Source organism: Mustela putorius, unplaced genomic scaffold, assembly GCF_011764305.1.
Source record: "Mustela putorius furo isolate JIRA1106 unplaced genomic scaffold, ASM1176430v1.1 tig00003846_pilon_pilon_pilon, whole genome shotgun sequence".
Taxonomy (NCBI): domain Eukaryota; kingdom Metazoa; phylum Chordata; class Mammalia; order Carnivora; family Mustelidae; genus Mustela; species Mustela putorius.
In genome coordinates, this window is record NW_025421999.1 from 4360680 (window position 1) to 4387550 (window position 26871).

At 37.8% G+C, this 26871-nt stretch overlaps 1 protein-coding gene across 3 annotated transcripts; it reads right to left on the reverse strand.

Moving 5' to 3' along the window:
- Positions 1 to 1057: 1057 nt before the first annotated feature.
- Positions 1058 to 26871, reverse strand: OSGIN2 (oxidative stress induced growth inhibitor family member 2). 3 transcript variants are annotated; one of them, XM_004766976.3, is made up of 6 exons: positions 26769 to 26871; positions 18844 to 18998; positions 12671 to 12807; positions 11950 to 12141; positions 5314 to 5405; positions 1058 to 2934 (listed from the first exon to the last, which is right to left on the reverse strand). In XM_004766976.3, the coding sequence occupies exons 2-6, from the start codon at positions 18908 to 18910 to the stop codon at positions 1908 to 1910; spliced, it is 1515 nt and encodes a 504-aa protein (XP_004767033.1). In that variant the 5' UTR covers positions 18911 to 18998; positions 26769 to 26871; the 3' UTR covers positions 1058 to 1907. The 3 variants fall into 3 exon arrangements, with proteins under 3 accessions (XP_004767033.1, XP_004767032.1, XP_004767034.1); XM_004766975.2 differs by lacking the exon at positions 26769 to 26871 and adding an exon at positions 25991 to 26166; XM_004766977.2 differs by lacking the exon at positions 26769 to 26871 and adding an exon at positions 20855 to 20969.

A 26871-nucleotide genomic window follows, 5' to 3' on the forward strand; every position in this document is an offset into this window, starting at 1 on the left:
TTTCATGCTTCCCCCACCTCCTGAATAGCTAGTTGATACTGAATAAAAGATTTAGAATTAAGGGACAGAAATGGCTAAGAGTACAAGAGTATATCAGAGAAAAGACTATGCTATCTGTAACCCAGAAGAGCTAGGTTAGAGGGAGAAGGGGGGGGTTACTACAGGTGAAATTATTCACTAGGTTTATTTAGGTCCCTACTGAAGTTTCACTGTCCCTATTTTTTTAATGAATACTTTCATTACAGAAATGCTATCATTTGGGTAAAAGCAAACTTTTGAGACACAAGGGGATTGTAACAGTTCTCAATCTTACAAAAATGTCAGTTTTTTCACTTCAGAAGTAACAGTAAGAAAAAGATCCAACCCAACTCATTCAGAGCTCAAAAGGACAAGCAAGAGTATATGCTCAATCGATGTAGTCAGAGGATGTTACAACCATTTCAATAGGTGTGAAATTTGAACATTACATTATAGTTAACTAAAACTGGATTACATCATTTCTAGTCCAAACTAAATCAGACATGACACATATCAAGAGTGTAAGAATTCAGCAACTTATCTGAAACACACCTACTTGTCAAAATGTTCTTATAAACCTTGATGTTTTAAGGTGAATTATGGTCCTGTAAACATGTAACACTGCAAATATGGACATTATAGTTTTTTTTATATTAAGGAAAAAACATTCAATAAACACATTCCAGATTAAATAAATTTTACAAAAAAAAAAAAAAAAGGCTGAGAAATTCAATTTGCCATGAAGAACTTCAGAAATCAGTTTTTTACCTAACACTACAAATTCTGAAGACCTCTGTGAAAATAGACATTAAAAACATCTAAATAAATGAAGACAAGGCATGTAATTCAATAAATAACCATAGGATAAGCTACTATGTCATCTCCAATGAACAGATTTCAAAGTAATCAGCATGGGAATAGAGAATAGATTTAACCTTAAATAATTCTAGCAATAACCAAACAGTATTATAATATTAGAAGTATTTATGCCCAAGTGTTAGTTTTAATGACAGAAAGTAACTCAATATTCACACAGGGATAAGCAGTTTCATTCACAATTTATTGAATTGCAAATTAGATTGTTAGGCTAGTTAGAGAATAAATCTCCAAAAGTATCTTGGCAGGTTCCTGAATGTTTAAGTGTATGCCAACATTACTGGATTGTTTAAATTATTAGAAGCTAAGAATATGAAGTACTTATCAAGGTTTCAACAATAAAAATATTTTCTTAAAATACCATATTTGGTAATAAATTAGATTTATAGAAATTGATAATACAATATAAATTAAACCTGAGTTATAAATGCCTCCTACCCTGTCCACTCCCAGCATACATAACTTACATCACAATTTCTTTTGGACCAGTGTGCCTCAAACTTAAGCATACATAATCCTTGAGGATCTCATTAGATGCAGTTTCTGATTTAATAATTATATTGTGGGGCCTGAGGGTCCACATTTCTAACAAGCTACAAATGAAGCTAATGCTGGTCTTTAGACCACCCTTGAGCAGCAAGGTGACGTAAAGTATAGTAGAGATGCTCTCTGGCCTAATATACTGTATGGTTTTATAGATTATTCAAGGCTATAAGATGTTGGAATCAAACATAACCACAAATGATCACAAAAACTAAGTCTTGGAAGAAAAGAATGTTTTAGTTAAGTGAAAGCTTAAACTGTACCAAATTGGCAGTGTTTCTATTTGTCTGACAGTGACACCTTTGATACAATATAAGTCAGGACACCAAGTTCTTGTAACTTTAGTTACTATAGCTTGAGGCTCTCTTCCAGTTCATTCAAGTCCAGAAAATTCAAGCTAGTACACTGCAAAACCACTATGAAAAATCTTTAATGGTTAACTGTCCATATAAATTACTTATAAACTCACTTTAAGCTATGCCATCTCCTCCTCCTCTTTCAACAAATAAATGCTTTTTTTTCTGTCTTGTAGCTAAACAGCGTGTCACACCCAATGCCCCTCCCTTTAAAAATCGAACAAAATTGTCTCCAACCAAAGGACCCAATGCAAAAAGGTTGGCTTCTTTAACACATTCGTAGGTGTATGCATCTATTTCCACAGGATTATTCTTACATGTGATTGGCTGGCTTGAGTTATGGCCCAGGTAACACCCTTGCTCCTTCAGAAAAGACAGATTGGGATGAGAACCTATCAGTACTACTGCCGCAGAGAGCTTAAATATTTTTTTCAATCCAGAGAGGCTTTGAAGAATGCATTTCATGTCCGACTTAAAGGAAAGCACATGGTGCTCAGGAAAGCTGGTATAATCAGATAAAAGACTGGAGTCTACAGAATATGACTGAGTACACATCATATGATAGACTTTATGGTATTCTGGATAAAGCTTTTTGGGAAGCTGCTTGAAAATTAAGCCTGGATCAGTTACTCGTCTGCGAAATACATGAATCACAGGAATATTATTATTGTAAGCACACAGTACTGCATCAGCTGCAGTAAGCCCAGAACCTACAATTAACACTGGATCCACTTTGCCACGCAACTTTCCTTTGCTGATAGCAGCTCCAAATTCAGGCATTGAATGAAACACAAAAGGAAAATCTTCCCCTTCAATTTCCAGATGGGCAGGAGAATCCAGTGTTCCAGTTGCCAGAGCTACGTTCTCCGCAAAGAGACAGAAGGGAACATGGGAACCATCCGCTATTCGCTGATAACCCCTGATTTCCCAATTTCTCTTGACAAATTTAGATTTCTCTATCTGTAAATGCTGTGTTGAAATACTTCCATCTTGTCCATCATCTTGATGATCTCTGTAGAGTCTTGATACAGAGGTGATATAAGTATTCTCTCTGAAATTCTTCTGAAGACCCATGACTTTTACATAATGTTTATAGTAGCGAGCTATTTCCTCTGGCATAACTCGATCTCCTTTTAGGTTCCTAAAAAAAGGAAAAGGAAAAACATTCTATGAAGAGAGTACTGTATTAGTTTTCATGATTATTCCTGCTCCATCTAGTAAGCTATTATAGAGATCTTTTTAATTCGTCTGGACTGTCTTAGCTATAAATTATCCTTTTACAAAGAAAGCAAGCTTTTTTCTTTGGTTAAAAATGTTAAAGAACTGGGGCGCCTGAGTGGCTCAGTGCGTTAAAGCCTCTGCCTTTGGCCCAGGTCATGATCCCAGGGTCCTGGGATCGAGCCCTGCATCGGGCTCTCTGCTCTGCAGGGAGCCTGCTTCCTCCTCTTTCTGACTGCCTCTCTGCCTACTTGTAATCTCTGTCTGTCAAATAAATAAATAAAATCTTTAAAAAAAATGTTAAAGAATTAGTTTTATCAATAGACGTCCCATGAGGGTAGAGACTGTATTTTAATGCACCTATTTCCCCAGTGCCTTGCACAGATAGACACAGGATGATTTTTTTCAGAAGACTGATCTGAATTTTCAGACTTTGGGAAAATAGCAAGTCACGAAAAATCATGTCAAGATCATGTATATTATCTTTAAGAATTATATATACTAGACATGTAGAATCTGTTACAATCTAATTCAATCTGTTACAGGCTGTAGACTGAATAGTATGTAGACTGAATTCTTTACAGTTGTGAGATAGACTGTAAAAGTCTGTATTTCCACATTTTGATTCATTTATTTATTTATAAAGGTAGCTAATCTGACCAGATCCTAAGTACATAAAACATTCTGTTTTCCTGTTCATAAAGAAATCTATAAATATAGGAATGTACTCTTTTCATAAAGAGCAGATTCTTTCATTTTCCACTTGAACTTTAAAGCAATAGGCATTAGTATCCCTAAACCCTGGGCCCTAATTATAAATAAGTAGCAGCAAAAACATATCAAATAATTTCACATAATTCATTACAAATTATAAATAGAAGAAGTTCATAAAGGTTTTTCTTAAAATTTAAGATTTAAAATGTTAACTCTCACTTTACACAGAAATCCTATGTAGTAGTTACTACTACTGTAATCTCCATTTATAAATGAAGAAATTAACAGCTAGTTTAAGTTACTTGACCATGTTCACAACACTAGAAATTAGAGAGTCAGGATTCAAGAATCAGTCTCTTAAGATCTAGAAGTCAACACTACACAAAGGCAGGAAGTGAAGCCAATCTTTAATCACAAGATTCTTTTTCACAAATTACTTCAATATACAATGTGCCCACTGTAAAAAGATGAACACTTCTAGCACCAAAACAAACAAAATCATAAAGCTTCCCCTTTTTCACCCATATCACAAAAGGAAGAATGTTGAGCAATTTTCACTTGCTTGCTTATGAAAAATCAACTTGCCTGACTTGTACAACTTGTACAACTTGCCTGACTTTACTACTTTTTATTTTAAACCCATAAAAGGTTCATTTTTAAGAAATCCAAAAGGGGGGTGGCCTGGCTGGCCCAGTCAGAAAAGCATGTGATTCTTGATCTCAGAGTTATGAGTTCAAGCCCTATGTTGGGTGTTGTGATTACTTAAATAAAACTTAAAAAAAAAAAAAAAAAAAAGGAGTATCTGAAAGGTTTAATCTCAATGATAACGCTGGCCTGAATTTGCTCTCCTTAAATCTTCTCAAATTAAGGATAATTTCTATGAAGTCATATGGTTTCTAACAGGAAGTCAAGCACTCCCAATCTAACTAAGGTTAACTTCCTGCTTTGCTTTATTGTTTCTGAGCAAATCAGATTCTCTGTATTAGTAATTCCTATCTAATTTAATACTACTATCCTTTGAAAATAAGGCTTTTATTTCTCTTTTTTAAATTTTAGGTATTTTTCCCCAAGTAAATTTGTATTCTTCAAAGTAGAGCTTTCATCTTACTTACTTCTATTTTCACATTTCTTAATAAGTATTTACCTCTATAAGTACCTAGTAGGGTAACCAATCACATCACAGATTCTGGCTGAGTCCATCGTTCTAAATTATTAATCATATATACTCTTCTACTCTGAAAGGCAAATATTATAGGTATATATACATGAGATATCCATATACAAACTTGTATATCAACTGGTAAGAATAAGTAAATAAGTGTAGAAAGAATTTGTGGGTAAATGAGAAACTAAGCAGAGTGGTTTAATAGGAAAGTGGGATAAATCCATAATTAACAAAAGCAAAGGAACCAATCTATTTTGTAACATCTCTAAATGGAAACTAGCTCATGATCACTGCTACAAAGAGATTTTATCTGAAAGACACATAAATCTGTATTATTCCTTTAAGACAGAATCACAAATATTTTGAAATTACCGATAGACTTTCCCACTGTACATCAAAGAACTCTAATAGTTTGATCTTTACCTTCGTTTGCTAGATACCCAATCTTTAAACTTAAGTCCAGGTAGCTCCATCCAATTTCCAAAGCTGATTGTCAACATAGAACCTTCCATATTCTGTTTGAATAAAAAATGCACAAACACATGTAAGCAGTAACATGGATTTTTAAAAAACCAAATCCATCTTCATTCGTTATGAGTCTGGATAAGGATAGCAGAAGAAGTTCTAAATGGTTGTGTAAATTACAAATACTTTTATTCTGTAGGATCTATATTCCTTTCATAAAGTTACATACTTATAAAACAAGTTTACAATATTTCCAGATGCCTACACAATTTAATAGCTTCAGCCTATAATAATATAATCCAGACACAGAATATGTTACAGGAACAAGTTAGTATTTTCACTTTTTAAACAAAAGGAGGGCGCCTGGGTGGCTCAGTGGGTTAAGCCTTTGGCTCAGGGTCCTGGGACTGAGACCCGCATGGGACTCTCTGCTCAGTGGGGAGCCTGCTTCCTCCTCTCTCTCTGCCTGCCTCTCTGCCTACTTGTGATTTCTGTCTGTCAAATAAATAAATTTTTAAAAAATAAATAAATAAACAAAAGGAAAAAGTTCCTTAATTTCTAAAACTTTAGATACATATCTATTTTAATATTAACAGTTTTTTTTTTTTAAAGAAATGCACAGCAAAACAGCTTTCCCCCCTCCATCAATTATAATTACAAAATCTAAGCTAGTTTGGATAACAGCAACATCTTTTTCTAAAACTAGGGAAAGAAGCAGTGGTTACCTGATTAAGAACAGACTCACTGCTCAAGCTAATGTTGGCTTAAGAAAGTGACCCCTTCAAGCTCCCCTGTCCTACTTCTTTCTGCTTTGCTTACTACACAGCAACAAAAAGCCCAAGGGCCTATAGCACCTGTCCCAATGACCTCAATGATCTCTTCCAACCAACTGTCTTAGGCTATGGCTTTTTCTTAACTCTTCCTGCCCTGCTTCAATACAACCCAGTACTGGGAATGGTACTTATTATTACAGTTATTATTAATGACTAACATTTCCAAGCACTATGTGCTGGGCCTTTCAGAGCCTATTATTTGTGACAGTGTGTAGACCCCTGGGAGAGAAGGTGACAAGCTGCTACTTGCTTTGAGGCAAACTGCGCCTGATACTAGGATGTGAATCAAGAAGATGGAAAACATCACAAGGGAAACTGTTAAGAATATATTATATACAGAACTTATCTGGAGCCATAACTGTCTCATCTGAAACTCAAAAAAACCCTTAAGGCACTAATATTCCATTTCAATAATCTAAACATTATTCCCACAGCACCACCTCTCCCAGTTAGTTGTGAGCCCTGGTCCCTGGATCTCTTCATTTTCTCCTAGTCTTCCTTGTCCTCCTTATGCCATGAGTGCCTGCTTTCAGGGAGGCTATAGTATATTAAGGGACACAAACCTGACAGAAATACTAAGGGCATACAGAAAGAGAAGAATATTTCTTAAAGGACATAAGTGGGCTGTGAGGAGTGTACCATTAGGGAAAATATTCCAGGCAGAATAAAGATGTTATGTGAGTTTTACAAAGAAAAAGAACAGCAGTGTCCTTCAAGAAATTAAAAAGTTCAGCCTTATGCAGAAAAGTATTAGCAGGCTTGGATTGCTTAAACTGTGCATATTACTAAGAAAGGCCTGTCTTTAGGACTGGCTTTTGGCTGCTTCCTAGGAAACAACCCTTGAGCTCTTGAAATATTCTACCCAATGAGTGACTTTTGATTTTTTGTATGCCAGAAGCCTTGAGCCCTGCTGTACCTGCAACTGTACAGTGACTGTAAATTTATCTTAACAATGAGATTTATGTTAAATACCAGTGTTTGCTCTGGGAGGCAGAGGAGTCACACACATGGATGCTGCTTTTCTACATGACTGCCACCCAGAAAATCCTGGACACCGAGGTGTCGGTAAGCATCCCTGATTGGCAACTCTTTGCACATGCTGTCACAAATCACTGCTGGGAGAATTAAATGTAGCCTCCTGCAACTCCACTAAAAATGGCCACTTAGAAACTGAAGCTTGTTTCTCCTGGACTGCATTCCCTAAACTTTTTCCCTTTAATGATTCTAATCTGTATTCTTTCACTGTATAAACTACAACCATAAGTACAAAAGAATCTACAGCCTGCGCATGAACCTAGAACCCCAGAAAGAATATTCTGGAGCATGGAATGTGAGAAAGCAGTAAAGCAAGAAAGCCAAGTAGGGGCTAGATGACCCAGGCTATGGTAAAATACATTAATAATGAGTGCGCATATTATTCATTAGATGAACTGGAAGCAACTACAGGGTTTTATGCATGGCTGTAACATTCAAAGGTGTTATTATAGAAAGGTAACTCTGGCTTTGGTATAGAGACTGTACTCAAGAAGACAAGACTGGAGTAGGAAACCTTTGCAGTAATTGGGTCAAAGATGATGATGGCCAATTACAATTATGATGGGGCAAAGTAGGGTGAAAGGACTCACAGTATGTTTATGAGAAAGAACGGAGAAGATAAAATAATTGTTTTGAAATAGGAGTTGAGGCAAGAACAATCAAAGAAGGTTTCTGGCTTAAGTAACTACATTCCAGTGCCATTACTCCACGGTAAGGAAAGGAAGAAATCTGATGATAAAGATGACTGGTTAGGTAGGCATGCTGGGGTTGAGAACACCTATAGGATAATAAAGGGAAGGTATTTAGGTGACTATATAAGAGAAAGCAATGTGGGCCAGGGATCTTGATTTGGGAGTCACTCAACATTCATATGCAAGTCACTGAAGTATAAGAGACAAGCCAGGGAGAATGAAGAGTATAAAAAGCCAAGACCATGGCTTGGCACAGAGTTTACAGAAGTCTCCACAAGGTAACGAAAAGGAGTGACTAACAGGAAGAAAAGCAGGAGATGAACGGTTCAGAGAATCTAAGAGAGGTAGTATCACTGTCAAATGTTGCAGAGGTCAGGAAAGATAAAGTTTAAGACCATCAAACTGAGCAAAAAAGAAAGTTATCAACCTATAAAAAGCTAAAAAGGCAGGCAGTGACAGAAGCTAGAGTGAAGTCAGCTAAGGAACAGCAGGCAAAGGCATAAAAATAACGGACAGGTGGGGTGCCTGGGTAGCTCAGTTGGTTATACGTCTGCCTTTAGCTCAGGTCATGATCCAAGGGTTCAGGGATTGAGCCCCGCATCGGGCTCCCTGCTGGGTGGGGAGCCTGCTTCTCCCTCCCCCACCCTGGCTTGTGCTATCGCTATCTCTGTCTCTGTCTCAAATAAATAAATAAATAAATAAAATCTTTAAAAATTAATAATAATAATGGATAGGTAACTATTTCAAGAAGGTGGCTCTAAAGCAAAGAATACAAATAAGCTAACACATAAATAATTTTTAGTAGAAAATAATTTTAGTATATTTATATACGGGTAAACAGGAGCTGCCAGAGAAACTTAAGATACAAGAAGGGGAAAATCAAATAAGCGAAATCCTTAGAGAAGACAGGTCCCGAACACAGCTGGAAGGTTAGTCTTAGATAGAAGTGATACCACTTCTACAGCAACAGGGGATAAGAAACAAAGAGGTAGCACGAATGCAGATACATTTGCAGGTTTTAGCATAAAATTATGAAAGTTCAATCCTGATGGATACTATTTTCTAAGAATCAAGAGTATTTAAGTAGGAAAGTCAAAAAGAGGACAGAGATTTGAGAAGAATATTTAACAAGGAAATAGCAAAGGATTACCAAGTAGAGTTCAAGACCCAAATGAGGCTGAAGAATACTTTTCACAGCTGTACAAACTTTTTTTTTTTTTTTTTCTGACAATGTTTAATAGCTTAAGTCTGGGAAAAGATAGACAGTTATATAAATTGCTTTTTTTGGCCAAGCCCATGTGATAGCAGGACAATGGGTCAAGAGACTACAGAACCTCAGCTGGGTAGGTAAGGAGGTTAAGATCAGAGCCTCAAACTCTGTGCTTGAAGACTAGGTATAGTGTAGCCGGATGAAGCAGCTGGAAGAATAAAAAGTTGTGATCATCAAGTAAGGTATTTAAAAATTTCGGTTTCACTGAGCAGTCACAGTGGAGCCACTGGAGTTAGTACCTAAGGAGGAATGGAAGAGGAGATTACTAAGAATGAACACATTAAGAGATGAAAAGTTAAGGTGTTGTTTCTGTGTCATACATGTAAAGGTACTCAAGTTGACAAGAAAACTTGGATACAATGGAAAACCATGACTTAGGTGCTTCAGTTTCAAAAACAGGGGGACAATCTGGAAGGGTCGAGGAGCAAGAAGATGACATAAACTGTTCAAAGGAACAGAAACTCTGACAGAAGAGCAATGGAGAATAAAGAGAACCCCAACCTCACTACTCAACCTGAGACATGGGGCCATGGGGAAGTGAAGAGACTCCGCTTCAGGAGGCTGCAGCAAGAAAATCTTCAGGAAAGCAAGATTTCAAGGAAGGGAGTAAAAGCAGCATATAATTGAAATGGTTAAGAGTAAACAAAAGCTTTGTTTATTAGCAAATGGAGTTTTAGGGGAACACTGTTATAAAAAGTCTGGAAGAGGGGAGAGCAGTGAGAAATTTGACCACAAGAGAAGTAGAAAACTATACAGAAAGGACTATGAAGAGGACAAATGACTTAGGGAACTTATATCCTGAGTTATAACTGAGGTTAACTAGCATGTATGTGAAGCATGGCAGGGGAGAGGGCTGTCTAAACATAGAACCACAGTCAAGAGCTTCAAGATTAAGGCATGGAATGCAGAGGTGAGAGGGAATAAATAATTATGCCTGGAAGAGTCAGGGAACTGCATAGAAGTGATGCCTGAAAATGGATAATAGTTAAAATATCATTTATTTATATCCCTATTCTAATGGATATCCTATATGATGCATGAGAAAAATTCAGCGAGTTTCAAGTATATTTCAGCTTTACCACTGATTCAAATGTGTTTTTAGTAATCAGGGCTTATCTATCCTTCAACTTTCCTATACATAAGTGGAAAAAATGAAATAACACAGATTACTGTCTGTACATTTTTCTAAGCAAGAAATAGAAGTACAAAAAATCGTAAGGAATTTAGAGAAGTATTATACATTATGGCTTTTTCAAGAAATACCATTTAACAATGCTACTCACTAATAGCACAAATATAAACACCAAAAGGCATAGATACTATTAGTTGCTATCCCTTACCATTAAGGAAATTAAGAGTAAGAAAGGAGTTGGAAAGTCCCATAAATACACTGAAACAGTCACTTATTAAATGTAAATAACTATTTAGACATACAGCATTGAACTAATATAGGAATATTCAACTGAAGTCTTTACCACAGAGTTGATATTTAATGTTAAAATTCAGATGAATGGGGCGCCTGGGTGGCTCAGTGGGTTAAAGCCTCTGCCTTCGATTCAGGTTATGATCCCAGGGTCCTGGGATTGAGCCCCACATCGTGCTCTCTGCTCAGCAGGGAGCCTGCTTCCTCCTCTCTCTGACTGCCTCTCTGCCTACTTGTGATCTCTGTCTGTCAAATAAATAAATAAATAAATCTTTTAAAAAAAAATTTTTTTAAAATTCAGATGAAATCCTTCTTCATAAAACAGCAAAAAGTATTTAACATTTATTTATATAACAAATGAGCACTCACTACACACCAGATGCCATACAGGAGAAAAGAAAAATTATTAAGTTCCTGACCCCTAACAAAATGCACTGAATTTTTATGTTAATCAATTCTGATTTAACCCTTGCCATGAACTGAATTTGTGTCACCCCCAAAATCCATACACTGAAGCCCTAACCCCCAGTGTCATGGTATTTGGAGATGAGGCCTCTCAGAGGTAATTAGGTCTACATGAGGTTATGAGGGTGGTGCCCTTGTGACAGGATTAGTGGCTTTATTAGAAGAGGGGTGGAAGGGAGGAAGGAGCACGCCCAAGAAAGTGCTATCTGCAAACCAGGAGAAGAGCCCTCACATAAGCTGAACAGGCTGGCATGTTGATCTTGAACTTCTCAGCCTCTACACCATGCAATAAATATCTGTTGTTAAGGCATTCAGTCTAGGTTATTTCATTATAGCAGCCCAAGCATATTAATACTTCTTTCTTTTACAATCTATTTTTCACTTAAGATATAAATAATGGGTACTGGTATGAAACACTCTGCCTTCGATTCAGGTCATGATCCCAGGGTCCTGGGATTGAGCCCCACATCGTGCTCTCTGCTCAGTAGGGAGATTTTATAAAGTCTGATATGAATTTAAAACTTTTACTATGTAAAACATTGTTGAAATATTTTTATATAGTTCGTGTAAAATAGTATAGAGAAGCTAAGCTTATTCTAAGACTATACTAGTAATCAAATTCGGTTTAACCTCTAGTAACCCATATTTTATTGTACACCATTAAAATTTTCAGATAAAAATTTGGTAAACTTCTATAACGTCTGATAATATAAAATATATTTTATTGAATGACATTAAAATTCTCAGATAAAAGTGTGGTAAACACATATAATGTATGATAGCATTATATATCATAATGTTTCAACATTCAAATGGTCTTATCAAGATGACATATAACTCACATGCACTATAAAATGTGAAGAAAAACATACTCACATGCCAAGCACCACCAGGTGGACCTTTACCAAGAACTAAGTGAGGAATGTAATGATGTTGTTCTAATTTCCAGTGCAAAACGGATGGATAATCATAACCAAAATCAGCATCTGGATGAAGAAGTGTGTCAAAAAGGACTGCAACTGGATTGGAGGATCGGCCCTCAAGGCCCTCAGACAAGTATTCTAAGTCCTGAATAAATTTTTCAAAAAGGGGAAACAAAAAAGGCAGAGTTTGAAGGAAAAAAAGCAAAAAAACAAAACAAAAAAAACCCTCAGCTGTTACAAAAGTGAAAACCATTACTCTCATCCAGCATTTCCCAGATAATGTTCTATAAAACACTGATGTTCCTTGAGAGCTTAATAGATTCTTGGTCAAATGAATATAGGAAAAGACTGGATTTCAACAAAACTAATCAGATCGCTTTTACTGCAACTCCTGAAGGTGCATTTAATACATTAATATGCCTTAATATGTCTACTGTAACGTTCCAGTAACAAAAAGCATCACTTCCAAAACTTATCTGAACATAGAGCACCTATTAAAACTCCCACCAGGAAATAATTTGGGAAATTCTGCTCTCATCAATTCAGTTAAATAAACAGAAGTAATTTGACAGAACATATTTCCAACTGATATACAATGCTTATATAAGTAGAAAACTAATCTTGTTTGAGTATTCAAAACAAAACAAAACAAAAGATTGACATGTAAGAAATACCTGATCAACAATGGAAAGATGTCTTGCTTCTTCTAATTTACTATGTAAGATTGTATTTGGATGTATTGCTTCTGATGATAAATATGGTCTGTAGCCTGATAACATGTAAGAAAGGCAAATTCCTGAGGGTCCATTTCCTATTGGGAAAAAAAAAAAAGGTGCATCATGTGTCTTAATATTCTTATTCCTTGACTTTTCTCAAAGATGCATTTTCTCCCTTACCTATTTGTCTTCCTTCTCTAAAGTTTTAAAACCAAGTATTCATAAGATACTGACTTTTGTCTTCTCGGTTTTCTTTTGGGAATCTCATCTACTTGAAGCTTTAAGTCTATATGCTACTGACCCTGAATTACACCTGTACGCTGACCCCTTGCCCAAAAATACATCCCACATTTCCATAAGCCACTTCTTTACTCCACCTAGTTGAACTACTACTAATTTAATCACAATGTGTTCAACACATATTCGTGGGTTCCTTCATTTAGGTGCCCTCTCCTTTAAATCCCATCCCTTCTCAAAAGTTTGGTGCTAACAAAATCCTAAATTAATTAAATTCTGATCCTAAATCTATTTAGTCATTTATATCCACTCAGTTGTCTTTGTTAGTGTCAATCCTCTACTCTCAAAAGACAAAAAGTCCCTTGTTTGTCCTAAGATACACCTATTCCAAAATCATTTCACATTTACATTCAGACAAATTTTGATAAAACAAGGTCCTCATCATACTACTCCCTCCACTTGGAAAACTTTAACTGCTTGCTTCTGACTACCCGGTGCTCACCGTGTTCTGTTCTAAATCATCTTTCCAGACCCATTTCCTAATAGCGTCTTCCTCTACTTTTATATGCTTAAACTAAAGCCAAACTGGATTTTTTTTCTTGAACCCCAGTGAACTAGCTCCATTTCTGTGGTTCCTTTAGTCTAGGTTTTCACTTCTCTATTATCTCCATCTACCAAAAATCTAATCCAACTGGGGTAACTGTTAGCCTCAGGAAGAAAATTCTGTTCCATTCTCTAATATTTTGTGCCCCAAATAAAAGCAGCTCAAAGATGTAAATATGAAACGTAAAATCCAAGAATATCAGAAAATGGATTACTACTTCTACTTACAATACTGAAGTGGGAGCCCTTTAAAAAGACTGAAAGGAAAGTAAACCAATTCTTCATAAAAATTAAAAATAAGTGAGAAATACTGGAAGTTAAGATCTGAGGCAAAGAGTTTCCCTGAATCAAAACAGAGACAAAAATTAAAGAATAAAAATACTATATGATAGTATCGATACAGATAAAAGATAAAGAAAAAGGGGTGCCTGGGTGGCTCAGTGGGTTAAAGCCTCTGCCTTCGGCACAGGTCATGGTCTCAGGATCCTGGGATCGAGCCACTTTGGGCTCTCTGCGCAGCGGGAAGCCTGCTTCCTCCTCTCTCTCTGCCTACTTGTGATCTCTGTCTGTCAAATAAATAAAATCTTAAAAAAAAAAAAAAAGATAAAGAAGCATTTAACAAAACCCAACACCTATTCGTAATTTTTTTAAAAGATTTTATTTATTTATTTGACAGACAGAGATCATAAGTAGGCAGAAAGGCAGGCAGAGAAAGTGGGGAGGAAGAAGGCTCTCTGCAGAGCAGAGAGCCCGATGTGGGGCTCGATCCCAGGAGCCTGGGATCATGACCTGAGCCAAAGGCAGAGGCTTTAACCCACTGAGCCACCCAGGCGCCCCAACCTATTCGTAATTTAAAAAAATAAAAAAACCTCAGCAAAGTCAAATAGAAGAATACTTCCTCAACTTGGTACAGAGTATCTACAGTAAACCTACAACTAACAATCATTCTTAAATGGTAAAAAACTAGATGCTTTGTCAAGAACAAGACAAGGTTGTCTCTTCCCATCATTTCTACTCAACACACACCATGACAGATGCCATAGTTAATGCAATAAAAGAAAATACAGACTTTGGAAAGAACTTCTTTGTTCATAAAAGCCATGATTTGTATGTAGAAAATCCCAAAGAATGGACCAAAAAACTCCTAGAACAAGATTGCATGATACAGGTTAATATACAAAAGCCAGTATCTTTTCTATATACCAGCAATGACCAGGCAGCATCTGAAATTAAATATACAATACTGCTTAATCTGTGCATGTGCCCACACACAAAACCACACACAGTTGGATATGAATCCAACTGTTTATACTTAAGATGATAAATACACATATAAGATATACACAAGGAAAACCAGAAAACTCTGATCAAAGAACCCAATGATCTAAATAGATGCTCTTGAATAAAAAGATTTGATACTGTTACGATGTCAGCTCTTCTCAATTTGATCTACAGATTCAATGCAATCCAGTAAAAATTCCAGCAAGTTATTCTGTGAACACAAACTAATTCTGAAGTTTGAATGCAAAGGCGAAAGATCCATAATAGATTACAAACATAATATTGAAGCAGCAAGTCACAACCAACATCACCCAAACTCAAGTCCTACCATAAAACTACAGTCAATGAGACAGTATGGAAATTATTAAAGAGTAGACAAATTAATGGAACAGAAGGGAGCACAGAGATAGACTCTCACAAATACAGTCAACTTATTTTTGACAAAGGAGCAAAGGCAATCCAATGGAGAAAGGACAGTCTTTTCAACAAATGGTACTGGAACAACTGGACAACCACATGCCAATATATGAAGTCTAGATAGTAACATTTTATCTTTTACAAAAAAAAAAATAATAATTCAAAACATATCACAGACCTAAATACAAAACACAAAATTCTAAATTTCTAGAAGATGAAATAGGGGAAAATCTAGGTGACCTGCATCTGATACTAAGTTTTTAAATAAAACACTAAAAGCAGGATCATCTGTGCAAGAAACAAATAGATAAACAGGACTCATTAAAATTTAAAATTTCTGCTCTGTAAAGATAATACTTAAGAGAGTGAAAAGTCACACTGGGAGAAAATATTTGCAAAACATAACATATACAAAGAACTCTTGAAACTCAGCCATAAGAAAATAACCTAATTAAAAAATGCACACAGGATCTGATCAGAAATTTCAAAGATACAAATAACAAATAAACATTTGAAATATAATCATGTATGTAATATATGTAAGCATGTCATATATGTAATCATGTAATGTAATCATGTATGATTATAGCACTGCAAATAAGACAATGAGGTACGAAAACACACCCTTCAAAATGGCTAAAATCCAAAACAGAGGCAATACCAAATACTGACATAGATTTAGAGGAACAGGAACTCTCAGTCATAGTTACTGGGAATGCGAAATGATACAGCTCAGGAAGACAGTTTAACAGTTTCTTAAAAAGCTAAACATAATCTTATGATATGACCCAACAATCACACTTCTAGGTATTTACCCAAATAAGCTGAAAACTCAATGGCTATGCAAAATCCTACACATGCATGTTCATAGCAGCTTTACTTCTAATTGTCAAACACTGTCAGCAACCAAAATATCCTTCAATAAGTGCAGAGACAAACTCAAACATCCAAAAAATGAAACAGTGTTCAGTGATAAAAAAGAGTTGAGCTACCAAGCCATGAAATGACCTAGACGAATCTTCAAGGCATACTGTTAAGTGAAAGAAGCCAGTATGAAAAAGTTCCATACTGTGTAATTCCACAAATATGATATTCTAAATAAATCAAAACTACACAGAGAGTAAAAGATCAGTGGTTGCCAGGGGTTGGGGGTTGAGGGACAGGATAAATACATGGACCACAGAAGATTTTTAGGAGGCAGTGAAGCTACTGTTCTATAGGATACTGTTAATTGTGGATACGTAACACTTCAGCAAAACGCACAGAACTGTACAACACAAAAAGTGAACCCTAATGTAAACTACAGATTTTACCTAATAAAATGTATGATCAGAGGTTCATCAATTATAACAAATGCACCACACCAATGTGGGGCATTGGAGGTGGCAGGAGAAGGAGAGTATATGAGAACTCTCTGTACTTTCTACTCAATTTTCATGTAGAAGACTGCTCTAAAAAATAAAATCTATTAATTAAACTAAATATTAAATACATATAAAATAGTAGGATTTAGAATCCAAAACTAAGAGAAGTTCCTTAAATCAAAAAGAAACAATACTCAACAGACAAAGGCAAAAAATAAAAATGGGCAGTTCAAAGGCAAATAAACACACAGATGGAATGCTCCCTCACTCCCAAAGACTGTCCCCATCCTAACCCCAAGCAGCTGAAAGTGTTACCGTATATAACAAAAGGTAACTCTGTAGATGTAAGTAAATTAAGGACTGTGAGATAGGAAGAGTACCTGGACTATAGAGGTGGAAACCATCTAATTATACAAGTCCTTAAAAAAAGAGACCCACCATATTAGAAATTAAAAAAAAAAAAAAAAAAAAAAAAAAAAGAGAGAGAGAGAGAGAGACTCTTTCTCAGCTTTGATGAGGGGGAAAAGGAAAAATGAAAGAAAGTTAAGAGAGAACCAACACTGTGGACTCTGAAAATGGAGAAAGAGCCCAGCAGTCAAGTGAGTGTAACCTCTAGAAACTGGAAAAGGCAAGCAAACAAATGTTCTACCCTGGAGACCCCGGAAAGGAATGCAGTCTTGCTGACATCCTGACTTTAGCCCACTGACACTAGGGTTGAACTTCTGACCTACAGAACAGTGAGATAATAAGTGTACATTGTTTAAAGCCACTACATTTGTGGAAATTTGTTATGATAGCAACGGAAAACATACATCAAGGAAATTAGTTCTCTGCTCTGATGGAGTGCTCTTGCCAGCAGTCACAGCCCCACATGCACTGGGTTAAGCTACTCACTGGCTAGTTGAAGCAAAACACAGATTGTTTTGGGGGGAGTGACGTGGGCAGGTAGAGATAATGGTACTTCTTCCTTTTCTGACCCTCCCATAGCCAGCTAGAACACAAGAGGGTTCCCTGACTCATGACAACTCATTCAGGATGAAAAACCAGTGTCAAGCAAAAATGAGAAAATGGAACACGAGGTCTAGTCCCAAGTTACCCTGAATGTGAACTACTACACATACCATCATGATAATCACCCCTAAAAACAAAACTAGAAACCACACTTGCCTCTTTTCCTCCCTCCCTCCCTTTACTGGATCCCTCATATGTCAGAAGACGAACTTTTCTCTCCTTCCTGTTAACTTTGAAAGCGGGCATCAGGAGCGCCTGGGTGGCTCAGTCAGTTAAACGTTCAACTCTTGATTTTGGCTCAGGTCCTGAGATCAAGCCCCACTCTGATCTCCATGCTCAGCGGGTCATTGTTCCCAGACTAAAAGAACGAGTTACTGGAGATTCTCTCTCCTTCTGCCCCTCCCCACCTCACACATGCACAGTAATCTCTCAAATAAATAAATCTTAAAAAAAAAAAAAGGCTTTCAAAGAAAGTAAAGATGCTATATGCATATTATGCCCCATAATTCTTTCCTGCAGCTTGCTTCACATCATAGTAATTGTCTGACTTAGAAAGTTTGAATATTAGATGCAAGATTTAAGTAACAGGAAGTTAAAAACATGCAATAAAACAAAATCATAAAAAACATCTGTAATTCTGAAGTAGTTAGGTTGCATTAATAGCTTAATTTTTAGTATTTTCTATGCCTATATGTTGAGGTGGTACAAAGGATATATAATGTTAGTATTATGGTTAAGGTCACTGTACACACCACAGCAGAGCACAGTAACATTCATTAAACTGAGAACCGGTTACTAGCTTGCACAAGTTACTCAACTTCTGAGTTGCCCTAATCGTATTTACTCCACAACAGAGGGCTCTAGGGTTGAAAGGCATAATCCCATAATATACACAGAATGCTCTGTATGGGCTCTACTAATCCTGGTTATAATCACTGCCATGACACTATCATAATAATTAATGCAACTAACAGTATTTTAACACAACAGGGCAGTATCAATTCTTCAATGAATAAAATGTTACATTCAAACACAGAATGTACTAACAGATAAACCAATTACTCTCTCCAAAGATCCAGTTATTGGTTACTTAATCATATCAAAAAACCCAAGACTACTTCTCAATACAATCCTAAGAATTTGTGCCATGTAACTATGCATATATAGTAGTAGTAAGCACTGGAATTATAATTTTAAGAATTAAAATGCAGTACTTACCTATAATTACCACAGGCAAAGTCACTGATGAATCTTCTAGTAAAGAAGTTTCTTCAACTAATGGCATAGCTTTAACTTTCTGCCCCAAATTATCACCAAAATATTGCACTAAGGAATTAAAAATCTCTCCTTCGGTTTCAGTGTCACTATAGTTTCTTTAAAAAAAAAAAAAAAAAGAAGAAGAAGAAATGAAACATGAAACAAAGAAGAGATTTAGTCAACATAACTTTATAAAAACCTGTCTTTATTCAGATTTTATTTAGGCCAGAAAATATGGAATAGTTCCATAAAAATGAGAAAAAGAAATTCTTGTTTAATGCTTTCAAATTAGTAGCTTAGCTTACCTGTCAACCTGTACCACTTTTAATGTAAAAAATCCTAAAGAGCTAGCTGATGTCTCTGTAGTACCACGTAGACAAGTCTACACAAGTTCTAAGAAAGAAGCTATCTTTAAAAACCAAAGAGACAGCACTGTAGTGGGGATTTTTATAATTCCCTGAGATTTCCTAGGAATGGCTAGTTTCTTTTTTTTTTCTCACTAATAAAAAAAGTACATGCACTGGAGGTGGTATATTTGGAACAAAAGAGTCATAATATTTTAAGAAATGGTTAATAGTACTTATGTATTACAAACTGTGTATTTTGGTAAAAAGAAATAAGGTTTATACATCTTGTTAGTTCTCAGATATTGAAACTTGGAAATATCTTTATGTTATTTCCAATCTACCTTCTTTCCTAGTTGTCTCTCTAGAAACTAGTTTCAGCATTCTGACATGCTCACGAAACAAATGGAGTAGCCTCTGAGCACAGCTAATGTTCGGCATTACACCAGAGATTACTTCAGAACAGAATCCCCAAATTATTTTTCATCTTTATATAGTCAGCAGCAGGCCAATATCTGGAAATATTAAACTGTGTACCAACTATGGGTGAGTATGCTTACTGCTACTCACAAAATGATAAAAATGAGACAGATCAGTTATTTCATAGGACTCACAGATCCTGGAGGAGAATGATAAATGTAAAGAACTGGGCAGAGACCAAAATTTCTGCTTCTCTCTAACCTCCCAAGGTTCCAGTCTACCCTATGATAGAGTAGAGTTCTCCAGGATATGCTGACAGCTTTTCTAAAGAAGGTATAAACTCCACCCCAAATATCTAGATTCCTCTAACAATATGTGGCCTTTGAAGCCAGAACTTTCCTGAAGAGTAACTCTACCCAATATTTGGACTCCTCTAACAATACATGGCCTTTTGGGGTCAGATAAGATACCCTTTGGATAGGTCTACTAGAGAAAGCCCCTCCTCACAATGAAGCCTGCTCCTCAAAGAAGCATCTTACGCTCAATACATTCCTTTCAGACCATTCCAACTATTTCTCTGAGCAGATCCAGTATTCTAGTTACCCAGCCTGCTTTGCTTCTTGGCAACTGAACACAAACAAGTGTATTATACTCGGACCTATTTCTTAATTTCTCCTGAATGTGTGGTGAGGACAGGTCCCCTGGTTTCCTCTAGATGCTTCTAATCAAAGTCCTTTTGGATACCCAGACCTGACTGATATTGTGGTGGCTGTAAAGGCCAAAATTCTTTTTCAGAAGATGCACACCTCATCTTAAGTCTCTTCCAGATATCCCCACCTCAAAGGCTGCTGTTCCCATAAACCCGGGAAATTAAAAAAAAAAAAAAAATTACAAAATCACTTTAACTTTTTGTTCATCAAAGAGATATTTCCTTCAAACCTTAACAAACATTTCCTCCTTTTCAAGTGTGCAATTCAGGGTTGTTGTTATAATCACAAGGTTTTGCAACCACTACTAATTCCAGAAAAATATGATCACCCTAAAAATGGTTAAGTTAACAGTAGTAAACTAGTTAGTAGTAAACTATGGTACTCATGAAAACTCATTCCCCATTCTCCCTTCCCTCCAGCTACTCGTGACCACTGATCTACTTTTGGTCTTGTTGAATTTGCCTGTTACGGAAATTGCGTGTAAATGGAAACTCTCACACATTATGTGGCCTTGTGTGTCTGGCTTCTTCCACTTAGCATGTTTTTCAGCTTCATCCACAGTGTAGAATATATTGGTACTTCCATTTCTTTTCATGCCTAAGTAATTTTCCACCTTAGAGACAGAAAACATTTTGTTCATTCACAAACCGATGAACATTTGAGTTGTTCCCCCTTTTTGGCTGTACAAATAATGCTGTGAACATTCGTGCATAAATTTTGTGGGGATCAAAGTTTTTATATTTCTTAGGAGTACATGCAATGGCTGGGTCATAAGTTCTGTTTAACATCTTAAGGAACTGCAAACTGTCTTCTAAAGTGGCTGGATCAGGGCGCATGGGTGGCTCAGTCATTAGGTGTCCACCTTTGTTTGGCTCAGGTCATGATCCCAGGGTCCTGGGATCCAGCCCCGCATCAGGCTCCTTGCTTGGCCGGAAGCCTGCTTCTCCCCCTCTCCTCCTCCCCCTGGTTGTATTCCCTCTCTCAAATAAATAAGTAAAATCTTTTTAAAAAATAAAAAAATAAAGTAGCTGGTTCATTTTCCATTCCCAACAGCATATAAGAGGGTTCCAACTCTTCCACATCCTTACCAACACTCAACTTCTTTTTTAGCTACCCTCACTGGTGTGACATGACATCTCACTGCAGTTTTGACCTGCATTTCCCAATGACTAAGAATGCTAAGCATCTTTTCATATAATGTTTAGCTATTTGTATTTTCTTCTTTGTAGAAATAGTCTTCACCCACTTTCAAACTGGGCTTTTTATTAAGCTTTAAAAATTCCTTATATATGTAGAACGCAAGCTCCTTTTCAGATATATAATTTGCAAATATTTTCTCCCATTCTGTGGGTGGTCTGTCCCTTTCTTTGTCTTTTGAATCACAGAAGTTTAAATGTTTCGATTTTTGCTGCTGTGCTTTTGGTGTCTAAGAAACCACTCCCTGGGATGCCTGGGTGGCTCAGTTAAGCTGCTGCCTTCAGCTCAGGTCATGATCCCAGGGTCCTTAGATCAAGTCCTACACTGGGTTCCGTGCTCAGTGGGGAGACTACTTCTCCCTCTGCCTCTGCCTGACACTCTGCCTGCTTGTGCTCTCTCTCTCTCTGACAAATAAATAAAATCTTAAAAAAAAAAAAAAAAGAAAAGAAACCACTCCCTAATCCACGACCACCAAGATTTACTCCTATTTTCTGTAAGTTTTATTGTTCTAGTTTTTAGATTTAAGACTTTCATCCATTTTGAGTTAATTTTTACACATGTGATGTCTGAGGTAAGAGTCCAACTCCACTCTTTTGTTTGTGGATATCCATCTGTCCTGGAATCATCTGTTGTAGAGACTGTTATTTCCCCTTTGTCTCGTGATCCCATGGAAAACCAACTGACCATAAACATAAGGATTTATTTCTAACTCTCAGTTCTATTCCACCGATCTATGTTAATATCTTCAGGCAAGCGCCACACTGTCTTGCTTACTGTTTCTTTGTAGTAAACTCTGAAATTAGGAGTGGGTATTCTCCAAATTTGTTCTTTTCAAATTGTCTTGGCTATTCTGGGTCTCTTGCAATTCCATATGAATTTTAGGATCTTACCATTTCTGAAAAACAAAGTCTGCTAGGATTTTGTAAGACTGCACTAAATTTATAGATCAATTTGAAAAATATTGCCATCTTAATTAAGATATGGTTTTTTCAATCCATGAACATGGGATTCCTTTTATTTAGGCCTTTAGTTATTCTCAATGATGTTTTATCGTTTTCTGTGTACAAGTCTTTTTTTTTTTTTTTTAAAGATTTTATCTATTTGACAGAGAGAGATCACAAGGAGGCAGAGAGGGAGAGGGAGAGAAAGAGAGGGAGGAAGAAGCAGGCTCCCTGCCCAGAGAGAGGGCAGGGATGCGGGACTTGATCCCAGGATCCTGAGATCATGACCTGAGCTGAAGGCAGAGGCTTAACCCACTGAGCCACCCAGGCAGCCCTCTGTGTACAAGTCTTAAGACTTAGGAATAAATATTTCATTTTTCATGAGGCTAGTGTAAATGGAATTTTGTTAACTTCACTGTCAGATGGTTCATTACTTTTTTATGTTGATCTTGTATTCTCCAATGTTGCTTAATTCATTTAGTCTAGTAGGTTTTGTGTGTGGGCCTCCAGCAATTTACCTCTAGTCTCAAGACTCTAGTACATTCATAGAGCCAAAGTTTTAGCTTATTTAAATTCTCTATACAAGTAATTAGATCTGATTTTCTACTGGTCATTAGTATAATCTGTACATATACAGTATGTATATAATCTATAATAAAACTGGTATGTATATAATGGTATATGACCTAAATATTGGTATAAACTATTTATAATAAACTTGCACGGTATTTGGTCTAAGTTTCATAAAGATTAACACTGATGAAAAACAGAATCCAGAAACAAACAAAAAACAAAACTATGGTTCACTGGTTTTGCATAAAGCAACAAGGAAACAAACGTCTCTTGGTGAGTATTCTTTCGAAATAATTCAGAGCCTAAGTTATAATTCACATATCACTGCACATGTTTTATAATACATTCATACTATATCACAGGTCTATGAATAGTTTCAACTTCTACTTGAGATATCCAACTTGATCCAATGTTATCTTTAAAACAAGTATTTTGAGTAATAAAAAATCTACTTTTCCTTTATTTGGGATACTAAGTTAGAAAACATTTTATTACATTTCAGGAAATAGTAAACAGCACTTTATACACATGCAAAAATAGTTGCCCTATTAGGCATAAAGACTATTTGATATTTAAAAAGATTTTAAAGAACTTCCACCTTTTGTTCTTGAAATATTAGAACCCAATCTTGAAACAAATTTAAGAGAATGGTACAGATATAAACTTTGGGTAACAAAGACTTTCTCCCATCTAGCAAGACTTCTTTTAATGATGACTTAAACTCAAATGAGATGGTTTAGTATCTGAATTTTTATAGTCTTTGGAAGCATGATCCTAAATTGTCACCAAATTCATACTACTCTATGAAAAAAAGGTTCTAACATCACAAATGAAGTCAGTCACACTGTTCATCTTCCGAAACAGTAGGTATAAAACAGTGAGTGGACAGTTGGAAAGTCAGTGGACAGATATCACAATACCTATTCCTTTCAGGTATTGTACAAGAGTCAAAATATACAGGTTTGTTCCTAATAAAATTGCTCAAAAAAAAAAAATAGCACAAGTAAATTATAAACACCTTCCTAAGAAGAGGTCTTAAATATTTTATTTTTTAAATCTGAGCTACAGTATAGCTATTTTTACAACAGAAATAAGGTTTATTAATCAAAATTTTTATCTTTTGGCTAGCAAGGCTTGTTTTTCTTTATCCCTCAAGATAAAAACATACCAACTACTTTGTATTTATCTCCTCCAAATTTCTGTACAAAGTGGTAAGCATGTGGTATCCGTAACCTAGGGTTTGCTGAATGGATATGAATCCCAACCTGTGTCCTTAAGAGTTCAACTATACCAAAAGCAACTATGTCAAAAGGCATTTAGACAGCAGTTTCTTAAAGGTGTGTTAATTTCTCAAGGGGCTTCAGTTTAACAAGTTTTCATTGGAGGAATCTGTTTTCTAAAACTCTTCAAAGTGGATCTGATACTCTCAAAACTGGTATCTGTCAAGTAGTCAACAAAGTTGCCTAAAACTTAAAATCCAGCAGTTTATTACATAAAACATTTTTTTTTTAAATATCCAGAATTTAAAATACCCTACAAAACTCACTGAGAAGTTGGGTAAGTCTGGACTTTTGCTATTAAAACAGGAGTTTTGAACCTTCTCTTTGTCTTAAACTCCTTAATAATTTGGTGAAACCTGAACCTCTTCCTTGAATAGTATTATTACACACATAAAAGATACATGGGATTTACAAGGAAACCAATTACATTAAAATAGTTACAAAAAGTAAACTTATAACATGTTTATTTACATTTCTCTACTGTATTAAATAGCAAGTTTGGTGATGTGTAATTACTGTAATTTTGAAGAAATAAACATACAGTATTTCCAGATATGTGCAACTGTGATATGAAAGTATTTGTGAATTTTACTGGTGACAAGGTCACAAATACTATTTGACTTGACGCTTACATTCATAATTGAAGGGTATACTCGATTTTCATTAAAAGTTTAGCAAAAATAGCAGTTGTACCTTTCTTTACATGCAAGTTCATGGCCACTTAAATTTATGAACTCCAATTTTAAAACTCTTGATCTGAGTTTCATATTTTGAGAAAAATTTTACACATCATTATTTTAGCACATTCATACAAACGAAGTAAAGTAATTTGTTAAAGTCTTCGCTAAGTTTAACATTTTTCCACCACAGGGTTAAAACCACTTCCAAGTGTCTTTAGCCTTTCTCCCAATAACTGACTTAAGTGTCTGCCAACTGTACAAGAGAACATATTCTCACTTTTATTTTAAAATGCAGTAACCTCGTCACCCTTAAGAACTTTCCCATAATGCGAATCCTGAATCGCCACCTATTTCAAATTTCTTTAATATACACTTAAAAGGACAAGCATCTTAGAACAAAGTTAGCACCTACTTGTAACCAAACCATCACATTTAAAACAGTTTCCTATCTCCTTTCAAACGCAGTAACTTAGATTATTACGTTTATTTTAAAAAATATATAAAGATTTAAAGGTGGGGTAGGGAGGAACCTTCGCAACCCTTCACTCAAACTTTGCACTACTTCGAAGTCTCAGGTCGCAGTAACCGACTCGCTCCGGGTCTAGCCGGTTTCGAAGTCCCCGTGACTGGCCCGGTCCAGGGGAGGAAAAGGGGGACATCAGAGGAGAATGTTGTCCACCCCCGCCCCCCCACTCACAACCCCGGAGCGAGGTGCCCCCAAGCAGAGGCTGCCGAGGCGGGAACACGGATCAGGCAGGAATCAGGAGGAAGCGGCTGCCGAGGCGGGAGGCAGCTCAGTCCAGGCGCCCGCCCCCCATCCAGGACCGGTCCCGACGCTGGACCTGTCCCGACCCCAACCCCGCCCGGCGTCTACACATCTCGGCCCCGGCACGGCTGCGGAGCCGGAAAGCGCTCCACCCTCCTCCTGCTCCCATCCCCTCCGCTCCCCGCCAGAAAAGTCACCTGAAATGACCGGCCAGGGAGCAGCGGCAGCACCACACCGGCATGGAGCGCGGCGCACGGGGCGCCAGAGCGCGACCGCCACGGCCGCCGCCACTGCCTGCCCCGGCTGGGCTGCCCGTTCCGGGCGCCCGCCCACTCGCCCGGGGTCGCGGGCTCCGCGGGACGCCAGGGCCCCGCGCGTCGCCGTTGCCGCGGCTGCCCGGAAACTGCGGCTAAGCAGCCGGCGGGTCTCCGGCGCCCCGAACTCCGCCTCAGGATAGCGGCTTCCGCTCCTCGCCTGCGGGGAGCCAGACGCCGGCGGCGGAAGATCTGGGGGCGCCGCGATGGGGGCGGAACGGGGCGGAGACGCTGCGACGGCTGCGGCGGAGGCGCGCGGGCTCCTCCTCGCAGGTGCGGCGGCGGCGGGCGAGGCCGACGATTGGTGGAGACGCGGCCGGAGCCGCGGCTGCGCGGGCCGGGGGCCGAGGTCCGCGCGCCAACCGGACCGCGGCGGCGGCGACCGGGGGCCCGGGCCTCGGCCTGCGCCCCGCGCCCCTTCCGCGTGCACCGCACTCGCGGCCTGGGGGTGAGCAGGGCGGGGCGGATGCGCGTCGAGAGGGCCGGATGATGAGAGGAAGAGAAAGCTGCTAACCGGGGTAGCGGAACGGCTCGGGGGAAACCCTGCGTACAGCGCGGCCTCCGCGATCGGGGAGCGACGCGGCGTAACCCGAGTCCGTCCGCGCGGGACTCCCACCGAGGAGGCCGGGGAAAGGCCGAGAGTCCCACCCGGGAAACCCACCTTAGCGCCTTTTCTCGCGCTGGCCTGGGCGCAGACGCTGGGAGCTGGTGCGCGCTTCACCCGGCCTCACAATCGCCCGGGGCGTGGTGGGGCGGAGGGTGGG